General features: G+C 57.2%; 2 protein-coding genes across 8 annotated transcripts; both read left to right on the plus strand.

Annotated features, from left to right (window-relative positions):
* The first annotated feature begins 1,252 nt into the window (after positions 1–1,252).
* On the plus strand, positions 1,253–4,153 carry MYMX (myomixer, myoblast fusion factor). Its single transcript, XM_049715598.1, has one exon. It carries the CDS (start codon positions 2,743–2,745, stop codon positions 3,067–3,069), a length of 327 nt encoding a protein of 108 aa, XP_049571555.1. The 5' UTR covers positions 1,253–2,742; the 3' UTR covers positions 3,070–4,153.
* A 450-nt stretch (positions 4,154–4,603) lies between these two features.
* On the plus strand, positions 4,604–17,581 carry SLC29A1 (solute carrier family 29 member 1 (Augustine blood group)). Of its 7 annotated transcripts, none has more exons than XM_033423914.2 (13): positions 4,604–4,853; positions 11,027–11,108; positions 12,987–13,068; positions 13,183–13,385; positions 13,490–13,629; positions 13,913–14,047; positions 14,142–14,239; positions 14,387–14,465; positions 14,908–15,005; positions 15,520–15,628; positions 15,877–15,962; positions 16,388–16,587; positions 16,914–17,581. In XM_033423914.2, the coding sequence occupies exons 2-13, from the start codon at positions 11,080–11,082 to the stop codon at positions 17,023–17,025; spliced, it is 1,371 nt and encodes a 456-aa protein (XP_033279805.1). In that variant the 5' UTR covers positions 4,604–4,853; positions 11,027–11,079; the 3' UTR covers positions 17,026–17,581. The 7 variants fall into 7 exon arrangements, with proteins under 7 accessions (XP_033279805.1, XP_033279806.1, XP_033279804.1 ...); XM_033423915.2 differs by lacking the exon at positions 4,604–4,853 and adding an exon at positions 4,945–4,985; XM_033423913.2 differs by lacking the exon at positions 4,604–4,853 and adding an exon at positions 4,997–5,139.
* Positions 17,582–19,513: the final 1,932 nt, after the last annotated feature.

Raw genomic sequence — 19,513 nt, forward strand, 5'->3', positions numbered from 1 at the left:
TAACATCTGGGCGAAGACTTAAAGGAGGTGAGAGGTGGAGCCACATGTGGATACCTGGAAAAAGAGCTTTGTAGGCAGGAGCAATAGTACGTGCAAAGGCCCTGAGGCGGAAATACGTCTGGCACAGTTAAGAGCAGCAGGAGGCCAGCGGGGCAGGCAGGGTGAGAGAGGAAAGGACTAGAAGTTGAATCAGGAAGCCAGGGGGAGGTCAGACACCGAGGGCCTTACAGGTCACAATTAAAGCCTTTGGCTTTAACTCTGAATGAAAAGGGAGCCAAAAGGACAGGATCTGACTCATGTTTTAGAAAGATCATTCTGGTCACTGGGTGGAAAAGGGAAACAGGAGCACCAATTAGGAGGCTACTACAATAATTCAGATGAAAGATGACAAATGCTCAGTCGAGGGTAGTCAGGGCAGCACTCGTGAGAAGTGGGGAGATTCTGAATATTTTGAAAGCAGAGCCACCAGGATTTACGAATGTGGGTAGTGAACCGTGATAAGAAGAGAGAGGTCAAGGATAAGTTCCAGGATTTGGGCCAGAAGTAACTAGAAAGAGGCAGTTGCCACTTACAGATAAGGGGAAAGCCTGAGGGAGGGGCAGGTCTGAGGGGGAGACTCGGCCATTTATTTGCTGTAATTCTGGGTAAGTTGCTTAACCCCTCTAAACCTCAGTTTCCTTATCTGTACAAAGGTCATAATAATCATTCCCCTGCAGAGTGATGGTGAGAATTGAGTGAGATCATGAACTCACAGGCGTGACGCACATACATACTCAATACACGTTCCACCCACAGCCCAGGGATGACCATCACAGCTCCTCAGGAAGGGACAGGAGGGAAAGGAAGACCAAACCTACACATCTGTACTTTGGTTCCTCTCCCGGCCCAGCTTCCTCCAGGAAGAAGGGGGACAGACCTTTTCGACAAAATTGGAAGTTTTCTTTCTTCAAGGCCTTTGATGGTTTAGGAGATGGTGATGATGCTAATGGGGGATGGTGGTGGGTTGATGATAAACGATCATATTCCCATGTCCTTATTCTTATAAAACCCTTTCATGGCCATTATCTCATGTGAGTCCATCAAGGCAGAAATTATACCCATTTTATGAAGTAGAAGAATGAGGGTGTGGTTAAGACTCTGTGCTTCCAATGCAGGGGGTGCGGGTTTGATCCCTGGTCAGGGAACTTGGATCCCACATGCTGGGCGGCCAAAAACAAACAAACAAAAAAAAGAGGTATTTTTTAAAATTTATTTATTTTTTTAAATTTTTATATTATATTGGAGTATAGTTGATAAACAATGTTGTGTTAGTTTCAGGTGTACAGCAAAGTGGTTCATTTATACGTATACATGTACCCACTCTTTTTCAAATTCTTTTCCCATTTAGGTTATTACAGAATATTGAGCAGAGTTCCCTGTGCTATACAGTAGGTCCTTGCTGGTTATCTATTTTATTTTGTTTTATTTTAAAATATTGATTGATTGATTGATTGATGTACTGTGTGGCATGTGGGATCCTTGTTCCCCGACCAGGGATCGAACCCGTGCCCCCTGTATTGGAAACGCAGGGTCTTAACCACTGGACTGCCAGGGAAGTCCCTGGTTATCTATTTTAAATATAGCAGTGTGTACATGTCAGAATGAGGTATTTAAAAACAAAATAAAACAAACCTGGGCCATCTCTCCCTCACTATCTCATGGAACTCCATTTAATCTTCGGGAGAAAACGTGGGTGAAGAGGGTCCTGACGTGGGTATCTCTCTTCCCGTCCCTGAGTGGGAGTGCTGCCCAGCTGTGTCCAGCTATGATATGGACTGTGACCTCACGCCTCTATTCCAGGAGAGGGCCCACAATGCCTGCCCCGGTCCATTCTCCATCTCGGCCACTCTGAGCATGCCCGGTGTGTGGGTTGCAACCTTACTGCTTCTGAGGTTTGGGTCAGTGGGTCTCATACATTGTCCCATTCCAGTCACTCCTCCCAATTACTGAGGTAACAGACGAGGGGACTGGAACCCAGAAGAATCAACGTGCCTCAGATCACACCATTAGAAAGTGCAGTGCAGACTCTGAGGTCTGCACCCAGCAGGAGGAATTCCTGCATCACTTCTTCCAGCCCAGCTGCCCCCATCCCTCCACATACCAGGTGCCAGAACACAGCTGTCTCTTCCTTGCTCCCCCAACCCAGGCAAGCTGTCCTGGGTGGGGCTGAGCTGGGTGGGGCCGAGCTGGGTGGGGCCGCCCTGGGTAGTGTCCAGTGAGACTGTAGCCCCTGCAGGCAAATTCAGCTGGACACTGATGCTAAGTGGCAGTCCCTGCTGGTGAGAGCTGGGCTGCTGTGGGCGGTGGGGCACTGGGAGGGTAGGAAGTGTCTGGTTTGGGTGGATCAAGGTCCTTGAAAAGAAAACTTAGAATTGCCCAGGGAAGAACTCCTGTTGGATTGAGGGAGAGGGGTTAGGGAATGTCAGGTGACTGAGAGTGCACAGGAGGAGGGGGTGACTAGAGGAAGGGAGGGTTTAAGGGACAGTAAGAGCCCCTGGAGGCTGGGAATGGAGAGCTGTAGGTCCCAGCCCCGAATTTACTCTTGCCTTCGCTGTTTGTCTCCATCTGGGCTATGGTGAGTGTCCTCCTGACCCAGCCACCCTTCCCAAAGCAAGGGCATCTGGAAAGCAAAAATGACCCGTGAATTGGTATCTGGGGGCAGGAGGGTATAAACTGAAGCGGGGGTTAAATCCTGCCCACCTCATGTCTTTGCCAGGTGAGGAGGGAGCAGGAAAGGCAAGCCTAGAGTCTAGATCGCCTTGGAAGTCACTGGCCATGCCCACTCTGCTGCTCCCGCTGCTGCTGCGGACGCTGCTGGCCCGCCTGCTGCTGCCTGCTGCCCGCCTTGCCCGCCGGCACTTCCTGCCCCTGCTGCGCCGGCTGGTCCACCGCCTGGGCTCTCAGGATATGCGAGAGGCTTTGCTGGGCTGTCTGTTGTTTGTCCTCAGCCAGAGACACCCGCCGGATGCTGGGGAGGCCTCCAGAGTGGCCCGCCTGGAGAGGAGGGACAGGCTAGCCTCCCAAAAATGAGGCCATGAATCCTGGTAGCAGCTGTATCCACTGAAACGCTTTCTTTTGGAGTAAGACAGTCCTGGCCCCATCACTGACTGCAGCCTGCCCAGTGGGCAGAAGACATGGTGGGGGACAGAGCATGAGAGGGGTCCGGCCAGGACATGCCTCCCCACGCCCCCGACTCCCAGCAGAGATGATTGGAAGGATGCTCTGCATTTAGCAGAAAACCCATCATTATCCCTCCCTCCCTGCCCCTGCATTCTTCCCAAGAACTTTTCTTTTCTTTTTTTTTTGGCCGCACAGCATGTGGGATCTTAGTTTCGGACCAGGGATCGAATCTGCACCCCCTGCATTGGAAGTGCAGACTCTTAAACCACTGGACCGCCAGGGAAGTCCCATCTTTTTAATTTTTTTTCCAAGAACGTTTCTAATTACCTCTGGCCTGTGAGGGGAGAGGAACTGACTCTCCTCCCTCCGCCACCCCCACCCGCAGGCAAATGGGGACATGAGGTCCAATGAGGGACAATGCTTAACCTAGCTAATCCAGACTGTCTGTCTTTGACTCGTGATTTACCAAGTAGTAAGACCTTGGTTCCCTAGGGAGTCAGTCCTGCCTCCAAAGCCCAGCATACATACTGCAGGTGCTCAATAAATATTTGTTGCTTTGAATGCCTGGGATGTCTTTGACAGTCTTTGTCACACTCCTGCACTGCATGACAGTCGAACCTGTCCAGAGGGTGGGATGGGGAAACAATTCAAGGCTTCCTTTTGCTACCTATTCCATTGTCCCTCTCGGTTTGTACGTCCACTTGCCTAATTTGAGTATATTACACTGTAAACCAGCAGTCTTGGGTCTGCCTGGCCAGCTCAGGGTAAGGAGGTAAACGTCCTCCAGCAAGCGTGGACACTCTTCGCAGCTAGTGGTGTGGGAAGAGGGAGATTTGTTTGCTGAGGGACCCTGTGGGCAGCCGCCCAGAGGAGCAGTGTAGAAATGCATACCCCTGAGGGGTCCTCTGCTCATGATGGGATCTAAGGGGTAGCGGGTGGGTGGGGTGTGATCTGAGGAATTCACCTATTTCCCCTCCCCAGTGGGAGGCCCCTCGGGGATCAAATAAGAGCTGTCAGAGGTATTTGCATGCCAGCCTCCGGATAATTTGCTTACGGTTCCCATGCAATACTCCTCCCTCCCACCCTCCTCCAGCGAGTCCTGGGCTCTCGGTTCAAAGTGGGAAAGTGAGGAGTACAGGCTCCTTTCAGGGCCCTCACCCCGTTAGCATACCCCTCAGAAGGTTGGCCTGGGGGAAGAACCGAGACCAGAGCTGTGGGCCCCCAAGCCGGCCCAGCGGGCTTTTCCGCCAGACCCCCGCCTCCCCACACCCCGGCACCATCTGCTTCCTCCCGGAGTCCTGAAAAGCCAGTGCACGTGCTCGACCCCTTCGGGAAGGTGGCCCGGGGGAGGGGCGGGGTGAAGGGGATTCGAACCCCTGGTCCCCTCCAGGGTCACGGGCGCCTTTATTTATTTCGCCCGCTCCGGGCCTCCCCTCCCGCTGGCCTTCCGGAGCGCTTCTCACTCCCGAGCGGCGCCGGCGGGACCGAGCCAGCCGCGAGGCGCGGGGCGGGCGCCGGGATCGCCCGTTGCAGCCCCTTTGCCGCCCGGCGGTATAGACCGGTCAGACGCGGCGCGGACTGCGGTTTCCGGCCACGACGACGGCCCCAGTCCCGAAGTGAGGAGGCCAAATGGAGGCCTGTGAATTTCCGTCCGCGCTCCCGGACTCCGGATGAGCCCTCCGCAGTCCCTGCAGGTGCGCTGGGAGCAGAGGCGGGGCCGCGGCGAGGGGGCGGGGGTCTGCGCGTGTGTGGGGGGGGAAATCAACGGAGTCTGCAACTGCGGTTTGTGGCGGAGGAGATCATTTTCCCAGACTTTGGAGGCCGTGGTGAGATGACTACCCTACCCTAACCACATTCAGTTGTCTCCAAGGTCGGAGACTTTCCCAGAGCAGAGGATAGGGGCAGAGGTCTGAGAAATGAAGCTGGAAAACCAAGCCCAGTCTTCCTGAACCCTGATCCCCGTACACACCCACAAGAAAGGTGAGGGACTTCAGGGTGTCCGACCCTGAGAGGGCCGGATTCTGGCTTTAGTTTAGTTGATGTTTTGTTCATCATGGATTTTTTTCTCTTTTTTTTTGTATTAACTTTGATTTAAAAAAATATTGCCTTTAAACATTATTTATCTGGATTCTGGAATACTTGGGCGCCCCCTTAAATATTGCAACTCAGGCAAGTTGCCTCTCTGGCCTCTCCCTAGTCCCAGCCTGCCAGAGGGCCACAGAGATAGAGTCGCAAACAGGACTAAGAACATAACAGTCACGAGACGAGTTGGTGACAAACTGCGGAGCCAAGCAAATCCACTTCCAGCAAACACAGATGGAGGCAGGGCTGGGGAAGGATAGGACTGGTTGTGTGAGGTGATGAGGAAGGCTTGGGGCCTGGAAGGGGGAGGAGGGAATCAGGGCAAGCCACAGGCTCAAATAGGTGGGGTATCCGGTGGGGGTGGGGTGCAGCTGGATCAGCCCTTCACACCCTACCCCTGTACCCGGGACCTGAGGGAGCCAAAAGATTGGGCAGAGGGTGACAAGGACTGGCTGGGCCTGGAGGGCACAGGCCACTGTGAGTCGGGCTCCGAGGCTGTCCAGCAGAGGGCCCTGGCACCCAGCAACCATCTCTGCGTAGGGAGGTGGCTCTGGAGGGGTGTGGGTGCTGGCTGGGGGCCCAGGCAGGGAGAGTGCCAGACAGGCTTCTGTCCAGCAATAACAGCCCTGGCTGTTGCCATCTAGTGAGCAGGCTGAGCTTCAGCGGGGGTGGGGAGGGAAACCAGCCTTCCGCTGTCTGGCCTGTGACCCTCACCACTTCCCTCCAGTTTCTTTCCACTTCCAGCCCCCTTTGCACACAGCTGCAGCCAATGGCCACCAGCCTGGGGGATCCATTTGACCACGAAGGCCTGCCACCTCCACAGACTTAGAGACGGGAAGTGAGGATGGGGAGAGAGACAGGGGCCGAGCAAAAGGGGAGAAGAGGGCCAGGAGAGGAAGAGAGAGGCTGGACAAACACAGGGTAGGAATGGGGGGAGGGAGACCCAGACATGAAGCTGCCCTCAAGGCATGGGGCAGTGCCTAGAAAAATACCACTCATACCCCTCTTCCTGCCCTCTGTTTGGTTAAGACCAGGAGATGTTGGTATGTCATGTCTCTGTGGGTCCCTGAGCCAGTAGGCTGGGAACAGCCCTTCTGAGTATCTTGGGGTGCATCCACGGATCAATCCTAAGTAGAAAAACTACCCTTCCCGTCAGAGCCCAGTCTGTTCTCTGCAGAGAAGGCGTGACTCTGCCTTATCCCTACGATGTTAGTACTGCTAATTGTTAATTAGTGCCTATGGCTTCTCCAGGGTACAGGCCTCTTGGGTAACTGGGGCAAGGGTGTGGGGGGTGAATTGGATTTTCTGTCCTCAGCATCTCTCTAGCCTTTGGATTGTTCTCCTATAGTGAGGGCTGCTGTAGGGGCAGTGATCCCCCCATCCCCTAGATTTACTGACCAACGAAAAAGGAGGGAATCCTTCCCCCTCCCTTGGAGGTACAAGAAGGACTGATCATTCCTCAGCATGCCCACCCCCTTCCTCCTCAGCCAGGGAGGACATGGGGCTCCGCAAGGCTTCCACCTCTGAGTATCAGGACCATAGGATTCACTCAGGCTATAAAGCTGTTACGGGCTTTTTCTCTTCCCGTTGCCAGCTGTGCCTCAGCTTTTCCAATGTTCTGGATTTAGAAAGGGTGAATCATGAGAGGGCTACAGGGCTGTGGCTCCCCCCACCACGCCACACACATCGCTAAGTCAAAGTTGTCGGTGAGCGGATCTGTGTGGGAAAACCCAGGTCACACATCATGCTGATTCCGTCGGAGGGATCCCCGGCGTGGGGTCTGGGGAGAGGAAAGGAAAGTCTGACTCGAAGAAAGTGGCACTGAAAAGGGAAGGGGACGCTGGAAAGGAAAAAGGTGCAGTGTGAAAGAGATGGTGTGGGAGGGGGCTTGGGGAGCCATAACAGAACGTCTGAGATGGTGTAGGGGCGATGCGGAGGCCGTCCGGATCTGTCTGAGCGGGTTTGTCGCTGGGAGTGTCTCGAGACAGCTGTGTAGGAGTTTGTGTAACCCCAGCGCGGAGACCGGGGGTACCCAGTGTGCTGCTATACCCTCCAGACCCACGTGCTCCGTGATGGGGCAGGGTTTGGCGTGGCAGCGCCCCCAGAGGTCCTATCTACAGAAATAGTGCAAGGTGTAGGCCAGGCGGCGGAGGGTCTCGGGTCGGGGGTCCCTCTGAGCCGGCAGCCGGCGTGCGGGGGGCGGGGGCGGGGGCGGGGCCGGGGCCTCGTTGGACGCCGGAGAGCGGGCGCGGGCCGGGGCGGGCCGGGGCGGGCCGGGGCGGGGCGAACGGACGGCGGGTTTGAATGTGCTCAGGCGGGCGCGGGAAGTGGCAGGGAAAGCGCGCAAACCTCCACGCGGGAGGACTCCTTCCCAGCAGGTGCTACCCGGGGACTGGGGGCCGGGGAACCGGGGGCCGGGGGTCGCCGGGGTGGAAGGCGCCGCTTGCCGCCTGCCACGAGAGCAGGGAGGCCGGGCCTGGCAGCTGAGCGGCCGGGGGAGGGGACGCGGGGTGGGCCCCACCTGAGCCTCACCCCGCCCCCGCGCTGAGCGTGCGGAGCCGCGCAGCACGTGGCGCGCCGAGGCACGGGCGCCGGGGCACCTTGCGGGGACCCGGACCCGAGCGGGCGTGGACGACTTGGCTCCCGGGCCTGAAACCGGTTGTCGCGGAGCTGACCTCTGCAAGGGGCGGGCGAGTTGAAGGTTAATCTCGATCAATTCTTGTCGTTGGTACTGGGGAGGGGCCGCGCCGTTAACTGCGTTGGGTGCAGGGAATGGGAGTGGAGGAGCTGTCTCTTTAACCACCGCCTTCTATTGGCCGAACTCGTGTACCTGGCCTCCCTTCCTGGGCGCGTCCTCATTTATTCCCGGAGAGAGGACCCTTGCTTCACTCAGAGAAAGAACAAAGACATACCCCAGATTTTCTTCCCAGGGGAGAGCTGTGGTGGAGGAGGGCTGGTCCCACCCCTGCCCCTCACCCCTCTTGGGGCCGTCCCTTTGCCCATTCCTCTCAATCACCTCCAGACCTTCCTGCCTTGTCCTCCTGCCAGTGTAAGCTCTCCTTGCCAGGATGTGTGTGTAATGGGGTGGGGGAGTGCCCTACAGCTGACACTTAGTTCAGGCTGGAGGTGACCTCGACCCCTACCTTATTTTTAATCCCTTACTTGGAGTAGAGTTACCCTGTCTCCCAGTATAAGAGGCTGGCTGGGAAACAGCCTTTATACCTTCCTCCCCACCCAGGAAGGAGCCTAGAGTAAGCTGCACATTGAGTTTGAATTCCAGCTCACCCATTCACTAGCTCTGTTATCTTTGGCAAATGACTCAACCTCTGTGAACTTCAGCTGTCCTCGTCTGTTCTCGTGGAGACAGTCTTGTACTAGCTTGTGGTGGTTGCAAGGGCAGCCGAGGGCAGGAGAAGGTATCTGCAGGTGGTGGCCCCATGTGGGATCCAAGGAGGTGGTGAATTTGATGCCACCACACGGGTGTCTCTGGAAGCTGGGGTCATGAGAGGTGTTTGGGGCCTGGGGTTGGGGAGGTGCTCAGTTTGGTGGCTGCTGTCAAGGCCTCATCTCGGCAGGCCAAGGCATGGCTGAGGAGCACCAGATGCTCTGAGCTGGTCTCAAATCCCCAATTGCTGCCGGGCAAAGGCAGACAAAAACAAAATACCTGGGCTGGTGGGCTGAACGTCAGGATGTGGGCAGGGGCAGCGGGCTGCCCCTGGAGTTGAATTGTGCCCAGGACTGGGGTGAGGACAGTTGAGAACAGAGAGCAGGGGTGTAGCAGAAAGAAATACTCCTCTGAGCCTAGAGAGATTTTACTGAGGAAGGGGAGATACTCTATTCTCCGCACCCCCCCCATCTCCCGCCTGCGCGTTGAAGCTGCACGTGCTCTTTACTGCCAGGAATCTTGCCTGTGGAGGGTGAGGATGGAGCACAGGTTAGGGTGAGGTGAGAAGCTGGGGATTCCCCTCACTTCCTCTGCCCACACCCCAGTGTAGAGCCCTCTCGTCCCCATCCTTCTGGAAAATGTATAAACTGTCATTCACCACTGTCCCAAGTGCCTAGAACAGTGCCTGGCTGGCATGCAGAGGTCTTCGGTAAATATTTGTGAAAAGGAAGAGCGCCTCCATCTGGAGCTATGTGGGTCTGCCCCTCCCCTCCTTGTCCTATGGCCCAGATGTGGGCTGTGGGGCTGAGGAAGGCCTTGGAGAGGCTGCAGTTTACCCAGGGAGGGGTTGAGAGGAATTATTGGAGGGGGGGGTAGAAAGGCCCATCGCGGTCCTTTCTTGGGGTCCCCAGGGCTGTGGTCTCAGGCTGGGGCCTGGAGCACTGGCTGCACCTGTGAGTTGACCCACCCCCTCAGCTCCCTGCCGAGACTGCTGGCTGTCTTATCTCCCAAGCTACAGGGCTGGGTTTTATCTCCCTGGTTGTGTTTGTGGGGAGGCTTCTCAGAATGGGGCTGCTCCCTCCCACAGTGAGGCCTGGGGGGTTCTCTCCTGATATGCCCTGTGCCGCCACGTTCATTCTAGACCCTTACTCTGGAGGAGCCCATGGACAAGGCCTGCTGCCTGAGCCTGAGCTAGGACCACCTCCCACAGACCACCCGGGCCCCCTCTGCCCCCACCCTTCTGCTGGCAAGTCTGGGCAAGTCTGAGTGCTGGTCCTGGTGGGCAAGGAAGCCAGTCCTCGCCCAGAACGGTAGAGGTGGCTCCAGAGCTAGGCCCACACGTTGGGGACACACCAGCACACGCCTGCCTGGCTTTCTATGCCATCCGAGGGAAAGCTGTTTCCTCTGCTGGTGCCAGGGAGCCTCTCCCTGCCTGAGCAGGGAAGGGATACTGAGGGAGGAGGCTGGATGCCTGGGGACTAGGCAGCCTCTGCTCCCATCCCTCCAGTCTTCCCTCCAACTTTGTTCTCAGAAAGGGGAAGAGGACATGGGAGTGAGTCAGAGAGGAATCCGGGGGGGATGGGATGACCCTGTGGCCAGGACTGGGGGTCAGGGGAGAGGCTGGGTCCCCACACACATCCTGAAGTATGTTCCTGGAAGACTGGCCAGGAACCAGGGAGCCTCTGGGCAGTGGCTGGAAAGGATGGTTAGGGTGCCACGAGCAGAGAGGCTGGAGTCTGGGGTGCCCCCAGGAGGGGACAGGCTCTCCAAATCCCACCCTAACCATGAGCCCAGGGGCTCCCTGGGAGTGCAGAGAGGTCAGACTTGCAGAGAGAGCTGGGGAGGGAGGCCTCGCTGGTTTGGCCTCGGTCGCTGGTTTGGCCTCGGTCGTCACCCCTGAGGCTGCTGCTTCTGCGGATCTGTTTGTTTTGTGTCCTCCCTCTTCCCTCCCCCTATCCTCTCGCTCTTATCTCCTTTCTGTTTCCCTCCTTCTGTCCCCACTTCATTGTCATCACTGTCCCTGACCCCTCCCGCTGTCTCCCCTGCGTTTAGCTGTTCTTCTCTCCCTCTCAACCATACCTCCTCCTCCTTCCCTCCTGCGCTCCACCCTCCTGTTTCCCTGCTTACAAACTGCTTCAACTGCTGGATAAAAATAGCGGTGGCAGTGGCCAGGCCAGGCCGGGAGCCAGGTAGAGCCTGAGCAGGCAGGGGGGCCCAGCGGGCCAGGCCCAAGGGGTCAGAGGGAGCAGTCCTGAGAGGCAGGGCCGGGAGTGGGGCTTTCCGGACTCTTCAGCCTGCCCGTTCTGTCTGCCCTGCCCTCCTCACCCCCCAACCAAGAGTCTGAAGAGGCCTGTGGGGAAGCAGGGCCGAGACAGGACCTCACACTGCTTCTGCCCCCAGCAAGCACCGAGGGAGGAGGCTATCAGCCAGGCATAACCAAGAACACCGTCACCATGACAACCAGTCACCAGCCTCAGGACAGGTACTGGGGGACCTGGGCTGTGAATCCAGGGGAGTGGAAAGGGGTCTCCAGGAGGCTGGATGCCATATGCCTTGGAATTTGGGGTTGCCACCACTGGCGGGCCTTCCGGCTATGAGGTAGCTGAGTCGGGTCTGCATCAGGGGTGGGGGCCCTTCGTGCTGTGGCTGGGTGCTGATGGGTGCTGATGGGGGCAGCAGCCCCTCCCTGGCCTGTCAGAGTTTCCAGTGCTCAGCAGCTTCCAGCTCCTGCCAGCACCGTGGGGAGACATCTGGCAGCACCCCTCGTTTCTGAGCTGGCCTCTGCCTCACCCTGATCCTCACTCTGACCTCCCTTTCACTTCCCCACCTCCGGAGCCGAGGAGTTCCCTCCGGTTAGACCTGCATCCATGATCACGCATGTGTGTTTTGGGGGAAGAGGCTGTAGCTGGATGCAAGTTCTCCCAGGAGTCTAGGCCCCCAAAAAGTTGATGAAGCCGTGCCTGGGGTCCAAAACAGCCTTCCACCCGGGCCCCCCAATCCCATCACCGCTCCCCTGCCCATCCTGTCCCCCTGTGCCAAAGGCCATGGAACTAGGCCACTTCTAGCTGTGGGACCTTGGGCACTTAGCTTTATGTCTCTGAAACCATCTCCCACCTGTAAAAGAGACGTGAGGTTTACTTGGGTGGGAGGGAATTTAAGGACACATAGTAAGTACAGGCCCCAAGCTGTTTGGTTGATTCCCTCCGCAGTGTCTTTTGTTCCCAGGCTGCCTGCCGCCCTATCCCAGCACCCCCATCTGGTGGCAGCTCTCTGAACCCCTTCCCCTTCTCCACTGGCCTTGTGGCACTCACCCAGCCCCACTCTGGCCCTCTGTCCTCTGGGACCTTGGCTGGGAATGCTCCCTTCCTTTGGGCCTCTCGATCAAGGCCTCACCTCTCTTCCTCAAGGTGGGGAATATATGAGGGAGTTGGGGGGGCTGAACTTGTCAGGGCTCAGACCTGCCCACTTGGGGTGCCTACCCAGGCCTCCAGCTGGTGCGGCCAGGCCCTGCGCTCTGGCTAGACCCGTCTGCTCGTTGCCTTGGGCTTGTCCCTGCCAGCTCTGTGAAGAAAGCGGGTGTGGGCTCTGGGGAAAGTATGGCAGACACAGGTGGAGACCACAGTGGGAGCGCCCAGGGCTGTCTGGGGAAAGCTGTCCCTTCGCAAACAGGCCCTGAGGGGTGGGGCTTGGGGCAGTGACCTGGCCTAGGCTGGGTGGTGCTTATTTACCCTTGGGGGCCCAGATGATGTCCAGTGGCCTGGTCCCTCCTGGCCTCTCCTACGTGGTGCAAACTACAAAGCTGGTCCTGTCTAGGCCAGGAAAAAACAGCTCCCTCACTTCCCAGATGTCCCAAGGCTCCCTGCCTGCCTGCCCTCCTAGATCCAGAATGGTCTGGGAGTTTCCTGACCTCAGAATCCTCTTTGGAGAGCCACGCAGCCCTGCCCTGACAGTGTAATCACTTCCAGCCTGCCTGGCGGGGGTGGAAGAATTGTGTTTGCTTTCTCACTCACCCTCCCACCCCTAGCCTTTAGCAGGATTTCCAAAACCACCTCCGGATGTGTGGGTCACACTGGTTCCCAAGCCTGCAGCGTCCCCTGAGTCTTTGGGGCTGAGAATGGTCCTTTGGGCCATGCCCTTCGGTCCTATGTCCCTGGTCCCCTTCCCTCTCGGGACTCATCTGTGCCCTCTCCCCCATCCCAGGCCACCTCTCGCTCCACATACATACACAAATAGGAGGACGCATGCCCTGTGCCCTGGGACAGCTGGAGAGATGGAAGGGGAGGGGGCTGCCCCAGGTTTGATTTGGGAAGGAGGGTGGGATGGTGAGTCACCTGGCCTCACTTTCCTCTCCCATCCCCAGGTACAAAGCCGTCTGGCTTATCTTCTTCATGCTGGGTCTGGGGACGCTGCTGCCCTGGAATTTTTTCATGACAGCCACTGCGGTGAGATGTGGGGGATGGGCTCCCAGGGGCATGTCCACTGGGCACGTAGGGCCTGGATCTGTGCTGTGGGCACGGGGAGAGAGGTTCTAACACTCCTCTGTGCAACCCTCACAGTATTTCACAAACCGCCTGGACATGTCCCAGAACGCGTCCTTGGTCCCTGCTGAACCGAGCAAGGACGTCCAGGCTTCGGCCGGCCCCTCAGCACCCTTGCCAGAGCGCAACAATCTCAGCGCCATCTTCAACAACGTCATGACCTTATGTGCCATGCTGCCCCTACTGCTGTTCACCTGCCTCAACTCCTTCCTGCATCAGAGGTGAGTGCCCGGGCCCCCACCCTGACCGCTCGCTGCCTCGTGCCCTCCCTGGGCTGAGCCCCTGGCTTTACCACCCGTCTCTGCCGTCGTGGCCTCTCTGGCAGGATCCCCCAGGCTGTGCGGATCCTGGGCAGCCTGGTGGCCATCCTGTTGGTGTTCCTGATCACTGCCATCCTGGTGAAGGTGCCCATGGATGCTCTGCCCTTCTTTGTCGTCACCATGATGAAGATCATGCTCATTAATTGTAAGCCGGGCTGGGTGGGGACCTGGGGCAGAGATCTTCCCACATACCTGCCCCTTTCTTTCACACCCACAGTTGGCCAGAGAGAAATCTCTTCCTCCCTCTGGGTGGTCAGGATTCAGAAGCCTGAGCGGGCATGGACCAGGTGTGGGAGAGGAGGCCCTGGGAGTGGGGAGAGAAGGGCCGCTCAGCGTCAAGACTTACTGGGAGTAAAGCAGGAATTGCAGGGGCCCCGGCCACCCACCCGGCTCCTCCCTCCCCTGCTGATGCCCACCCTGTTCCCCAGCGTTCGGTGCCATCCTGCAGGGCAGCCTGTTTGGCCTGGCCGGCCTCCTGCCCGCCAGCTACACAGCCCCCATCATGAGTGGTCAGGGCCTGGCAGGCTTCTTTGCCTCTGTGGCCATGATCTGCGCCATCGCCAGTAAGTCTTGCCATCTGTCTGCCTGTCGCCCTGGTTGTTGTTGTGGGGAGAAGGGAGGGGCCCTGTCTCTGATCGCTGACACCCTCCACCCCAGGTGGCTCGGAGCTGTCGGAAAGTGCCTTTGGCTATTTTATCACAGCCTGTGGGGTTATCATTTTGACGATCGCCTGTTATCTGGGCCTGCCGAGGCTGGTGAGCTCTTGGAGAACACTGGGTTTGGGGTCTAGGGTGGGTCCAGGACTCCAGATCAAGGGTGTTATGGGTGTGAAACCTGGGGGAGGTGGAGATTCTGGATATTCCGCTTCTGAATCCACCTTCCTGGTCTCCCTCACTTGATAGGAATTCTACCGCTATTACCAGCAACTCAAGCTCGAAGGGCCCGGGGAGCAGGAGACCAAGCTGGACCTCATTAGCAAAGGTCTGAAGAGACTGAGGAAGCTGGGGTGGAGGACAGTCTGCCCAGCAGGGAGGCAGCATGAGCTGAGGGCAAGAATGAGCGTGCTGCAGTGATGCCAGAGGCGAGAGGGATCAGGGATGGGGTGAGGGGTCACAGTAGTAAATAGGGGCTGGGATAGAGAAGCTGGGGGGAGATCCTGGGTGGCCTTGAACGCCTGAGGACATTGGGAAGCAATTTCAGATTCTCGGACAGGGCGTAACCTGACCTGAGGCTCCTGGGAGAGGTCAGGGGACTTGCACAGTGGGAGTTCGAAGGCCGTCTGGGCTAAGTGTCAGGGCGCGGCTGTGCACTGGTTAAGGGAATGTCCACCCTCAGCTGACCCCAGCCCTTTCGGGGATTGTGTCATCTGTTGCTCTGTCCTTCCCACAACTTGAAGATCCTTCCACCACCTGTCACCCCCCAGGAGAGAAGTCAAAAGCAGGCCAAGAGGAGGCCGGAGTTTCAGCCCCCAACTCTCAGCCCGCCGACGGAAGCCACTCTGTCTGCGCCATCCTCAAAAACGTATGTGGGGCTTGGGCATCCTGCCTTCTACCCCTCACCCTCTTTCTCTCCTTTTGTTCCTTTCCCCACCCCACCCTCCCCCTTCCCAGCACTGCCCATCCTCTCCCTTTCTTTTTTTTTTTTAATTTATTAATTATTTATTTATTTTGGCTGCTCCGGGTCTTAGTTGCGGCACATGGGATCTTTGTTGCATCATGCAGGCTTCTTAGTTGCATCATGCATGCGGGATCTAGTTCCCCGACCAGGGATGGAACCCGGACCCCCTGCATTGGGAGCGCGGAGTCTTACACACTGGACCACCTGGGAAGACCCCATCCCCTCCCTTTCTGACTGGAGACTGGCCACTTTCCTGGATTATCGTGTGTGTGTGTGTGTGTCTGTGTGTGTGTGTGTGTGTCTGTGTGTCTGTGTGTGTGTCTGTGTGTCTGTGTGTCTGTGTGTGTGTTGGGGAATCTTGGTTCTTTCATGACGCACAACCGCCATGAAGACACAGACCTGAGTCCCTTTCCTCCAGATCTTAGTCCCGGCTCTCTCCATCTGCTTCGTCTTCACCATCACTATTGGGATGTTTCCTGCCGTGGCTGCCGAGGTCAAGTCCAGCATTGCGGGCACCAGCGCCTGGAGTGAGGACCCTATGGGTTCCCAGGATGGGGAAGGACAGGGGCTCCAGCAGGGCTAGGACTCCAGGGAAGGGGAGCTTGGACTGCTGTCTCCCCAGCCAGGCTCTCCTGGTCCATTTGCCCTTCCCTGGGCTGGAAGCATCTTCTCCATTTTATAGCTGGGAAAACTGAGTCCCAGTGAGGGTCAGGGTTGTAGAGTCTGCCTCTCTTGGACCTGCTAACCGTTCCCTAATCTACTCTTTCTCTTCCAGGAGACTACTTCATTCCTGTGTCCTGTTTCCTGACTTTCAATATCTTTGACTGGCTGGGCCGGAGCCTCACAGCCTTCACCATGTGGGTAAGTGAAGGAAGGGGGCACCAAGACCCTGTGAGAGGGGAGAATCCAGCTTGAGACCCAGAGAGGGAACCAAGAAAGTATGGTGGAAAGGCGACCATGCTTTTTTAAAAACCAAGACACAATCTACGTACAGTAAGGCGTACAAGTTGTAGGTGTACAGTTTAATGACTGTATATACACACACAAGCAAACATACACACCCCCCTGATAAGCACCACCCAGGTCAAGATATAGAACATGGCCAGCACTCTAGAAGGCTCTGTCATGCCCCCTCCCAGGCAGTACCCCTGAAGGGTAACTAGGCTTTGAGATTTCAGTTCAGATCCTGAGGGACCCCAAATGGAGCCCTGGGGGCCTTGGTTGGGGGCCTGGGTGTGCCCTGGGGGCTGGCGCAGCCTGACTGAGACACTGCCTGGTCTCCGCAGCCTGGGAAGGACAGCCGCTGGCTGCCGATCCTGGTGCTGGCCCGGCTAGCCTTCGTGCCTCTGCTGCTGCTGTGTAACGTCCATCCCCGCCACAACCTGGCCGTGGTCTTTGAGCACGATGCCTGGTTCATCTTCTTCATGGCTGCCTTCGCCTTCTCCAACGGCTATCTCGCCAGTCTCTGCATGTGCTTTGGGCCCAAGTGAGTGGGGAGTGTGGTGGTCTCAGGAGGGGGCTGGTGCTCCAATGGGGGACACTCAGTAGAGGGAGAGAGGGCAAAAGAAGATTCCTGATCCTGGAGCTCAGGGTTTCCAGGCTGAGAGAGGAGCCCGCTGGCCCTAGGGTCCCAGGCAGTGGTGGGTAGGAGAGGGGTCGGGTGAGGGAGGGGCTCCCAGGGAAAGGTAGAGACAGCCCCAGTACACATCCCCCCAAGAGGGGAAGTACGACAGGTGGGTAAGCAGAATTAGATGCTCTGGGTGGAGCTGGGGTAGGGGCCATCCTAAGGTAGGCTCACCCTCCCTCCTTTAGGAAAGTGAAGCCAGCCGAGGCAGAGACGGCCGGAGCCATCATGGCCTTCTTTTTGTCTCTGGGCCTGGCGCTGGGGGCTGTCTTCTCCTTCCTGTTCCGGGCAATCGTGTGACCGAGGATGGACGGAAGGATGGCACCGGCCGCCTGCTCCTGCCCTCCTTCTCCTTCAGGGATGGGCAGGGGTCCTCTGGAGGTTTTCTTTCCTAGCCGACTTCTGCTGTCTCACGGCCTGTGCTGGGCCCAGCATCCAGGCCTGGAGGAGAGAGCCTCTGAGGATGGACGGTGGGGACACTGTGGGCCTGAGAGTCAGAGTTGAGGGAGGGGACACGGCCTCTGTGTCTGCTCATGTGCTCCCCCCACCCGCCCCCGCACTTGGCTCTGATCAATCCCTGCCTGGCAGAGCGGCAGAGGCTCCTAGTCTCAGTGTGTGTCATGTGTCTACCTGTTTGCCTGTACCAGGGGTGGCTAGGGGTCAGGACTGCTTGTTCTGAAGTCTTATCTGATACTTCTGCCCCCTTCTCCCCATGTGCCTCTTCCCTCCACCTCCCCATGTTCTTGCCCATCATGAACCCTGTACAGTCGCCATTTTACTGACTTTTTTTTTTTACACTCAAACCAGGTGCCTTCAAAGGCTCTCTGATTAAATAAACTCTTTTTTTTTTTTTTTTCCCTCTCCATGGCTCCCTGTGTGCTCCAGCCATGGCTTCATGCCCTGGAGAGTCTGGGGGGATGAGCCTGACCCAGATGGGCCTTGGCCAGCACTGGGCCGGGGTCCAAGACAGGGGGGTGAGGGTGGGTCTTGGTCTTCTTAGTTTCAGAGTGACTACAGTACCTCCTGCTGGGGCCGCAGAGGAGGGACAGGCCTGGAGCCAGGACACCCAGACTGTTGGCCGAGACAGAGGAAGGCCATTTTCCTTTGCCGGTTCATCCCTTGTTTCATAGGCCTGGGGGTGGAGACAGTGCCCCATCTTCCTTTTGTCTTCAGTGTCACCCCCTCTACTCTGTCCTCACCCTGCAGCCCGGGGACTGAGTTCTCTACAAATGACCAGCTCTACCACCCTGTCCCCCCAAGCTCCTGGCTGCGCTCCCACCTTGCCAGCAGGAAGAGGCTGCAGCCCAAAGGTTCTGCCCTGCCTGGCACTCGGCCCTGACACCGAAGTCAAGGCAGACTTCTTGGCGAACAAGGGGCCTGTGTGTCCTCAGGGAAGCTGGGCCCCCTTTCTCTTCCCAAACTTTGGCCAAGGGAGGTGTGCGGTGGCTCGGGACCATGAGAGGCATCGGTGGAGGGGGCCATACTGCTGGGTCCCCCTTCTCAAAAAGGACTCTTGCAGATAGGAAATGAAACCGGAGCTCTGGCCTCTGGGCTGCCACCGCCCCCACCCCCCACACCCTTGGCACTGCTGTCCGGGCTTTATTTCTGACAGTTTAATTGAAGGCGTCAGGCTTCATTAAGGGCTGTTAGCACATTTTTAAGGGCTTTTGATGAGCTCTGAAGTCCTAACAGGGGAGTTAAATATATCATCATAGGGGGAACTGGAGTCCACAGAAATACCCCAGGGTACACGCCAAACCAGGGTACAGAATCTGAGGTTGGTGGAAAACAAGGTGTTCTTTCCTATCAGTTTCAAAAGCAGAGGGTGCCCTGAGTGTTCTCTCGTCCCTGCGGTGCCCTTTGCCCACGAGGCGGAGAGAAAACTGCACCCTTGCTCTGCTCCCTCTCACTCCATCTCAACTTCCGAGAGTCCTACTGGGTTCCTTCCTCAGCACCACAGCCCCTCAGGGACCCTGTGCTTCTTCCCTGGGTCGCTTCTTGCCTCCTGCCTGGCCTTTCAGGACTCCTGCCAGGTCTCCTGCAGCCCATCCCACACACGGCAGCAGAATAAGCTGAAAACGTATTTAGTCACAGGCGGGTCTCTCCCTGGGGCGCGCCAAACATTTCCTGATTACCACCACCAGCGACAGCCAGTTTCTACCATTGCTTCTCCCTCTGCACCTCAGAACTTTTGTAACTGTGACTATGCTCTTAACTCCAGTTACCAGACTGTCATGTTTTTCAGGTTTGGGTCTACATTCTCTGTTTTCACTCTTTAAGCTCCCAGACGTACTCGAAGATGTTTGCTTCCTTGCATCTGTTTGTCCAGCCTCACAGTCTTCACAGGCCAGATTCCAGCTGTGTGGTAGCACTCATTTCAATGCCTGTTCCCATGAGATAGAGATGGGTGTTAAGTAGGTTTCTCACAACTCCAGCAATGGCTTGAAGGACAAATTTAGATTACAGTCGCATCTTTCTGAACTGGAATTGATGAAGAAAGTGACTAGACTCTTCCAATTTTTTTTTCTAATGCAAATGCCAAAAAATATGAGTCTCACTCGTGTCACTCACGCCCTCAGTGTCCTCACCTGAGAATGGGGAGCTCTGAGGGGTTAGGAAAAGTAGCTCCAGCCAGGGCTTCCCTGGTGGCGCAGTGGTTGAGAGTCCACCTGCCGATGCAGGGGTCACGGGTTCGTGCCCCGGTCCGGGAGGATCCCACATGCCGCGGAGCGGCTGGGGCCGTGAGCCATGGCCGCTGAGCCTGCGCGTCCGGAGCCTGTGCTCCGCA

This window comes from Orcinus orca, chromosome 10, assembly GCF_937001465.1.
Source record: "Orcinus orca chromosome 10, mOrcOrc1.1, whole genome shotgun sequence".
Taxonomy (NCBI): Eukaryota; Metazoa; Chordata; class Mammalia; order Artiodactyla; family Delphinidae; genus Orcinus; species Orcinus orca.

Bases quoted from the DNA above. Each gene is read 5' to 3' on its own strand.
- MYMX (XM_049715598.1), top strand. From the start codon at position 2,743: ATGTCTTTGCCAGGTGAGGAGGGAGCAGGAAAGGCAAGCCTAGAGTCT.
- SLC29A1 (XM_033423914.2), top strand. From the start codon at position 11,080: ATGACAACCAGTCACCAGCCTCAGGACAG. The intron at 13,386-13,489 runs GTGAGTGCCCGG...CCTCTCTGGCAG, and splicing joins AACTCCTTCCTGCATCAGAG to GATCCCCCAGGCTGTGCGGA. The intron at 13,630-13,912 runs GTAAGCCGGGCT...CCTGTTCCCCAG, and splicing joins GAAGATCATGCTCATTAATT to CGTTCGGTGCCATCCTGCAG.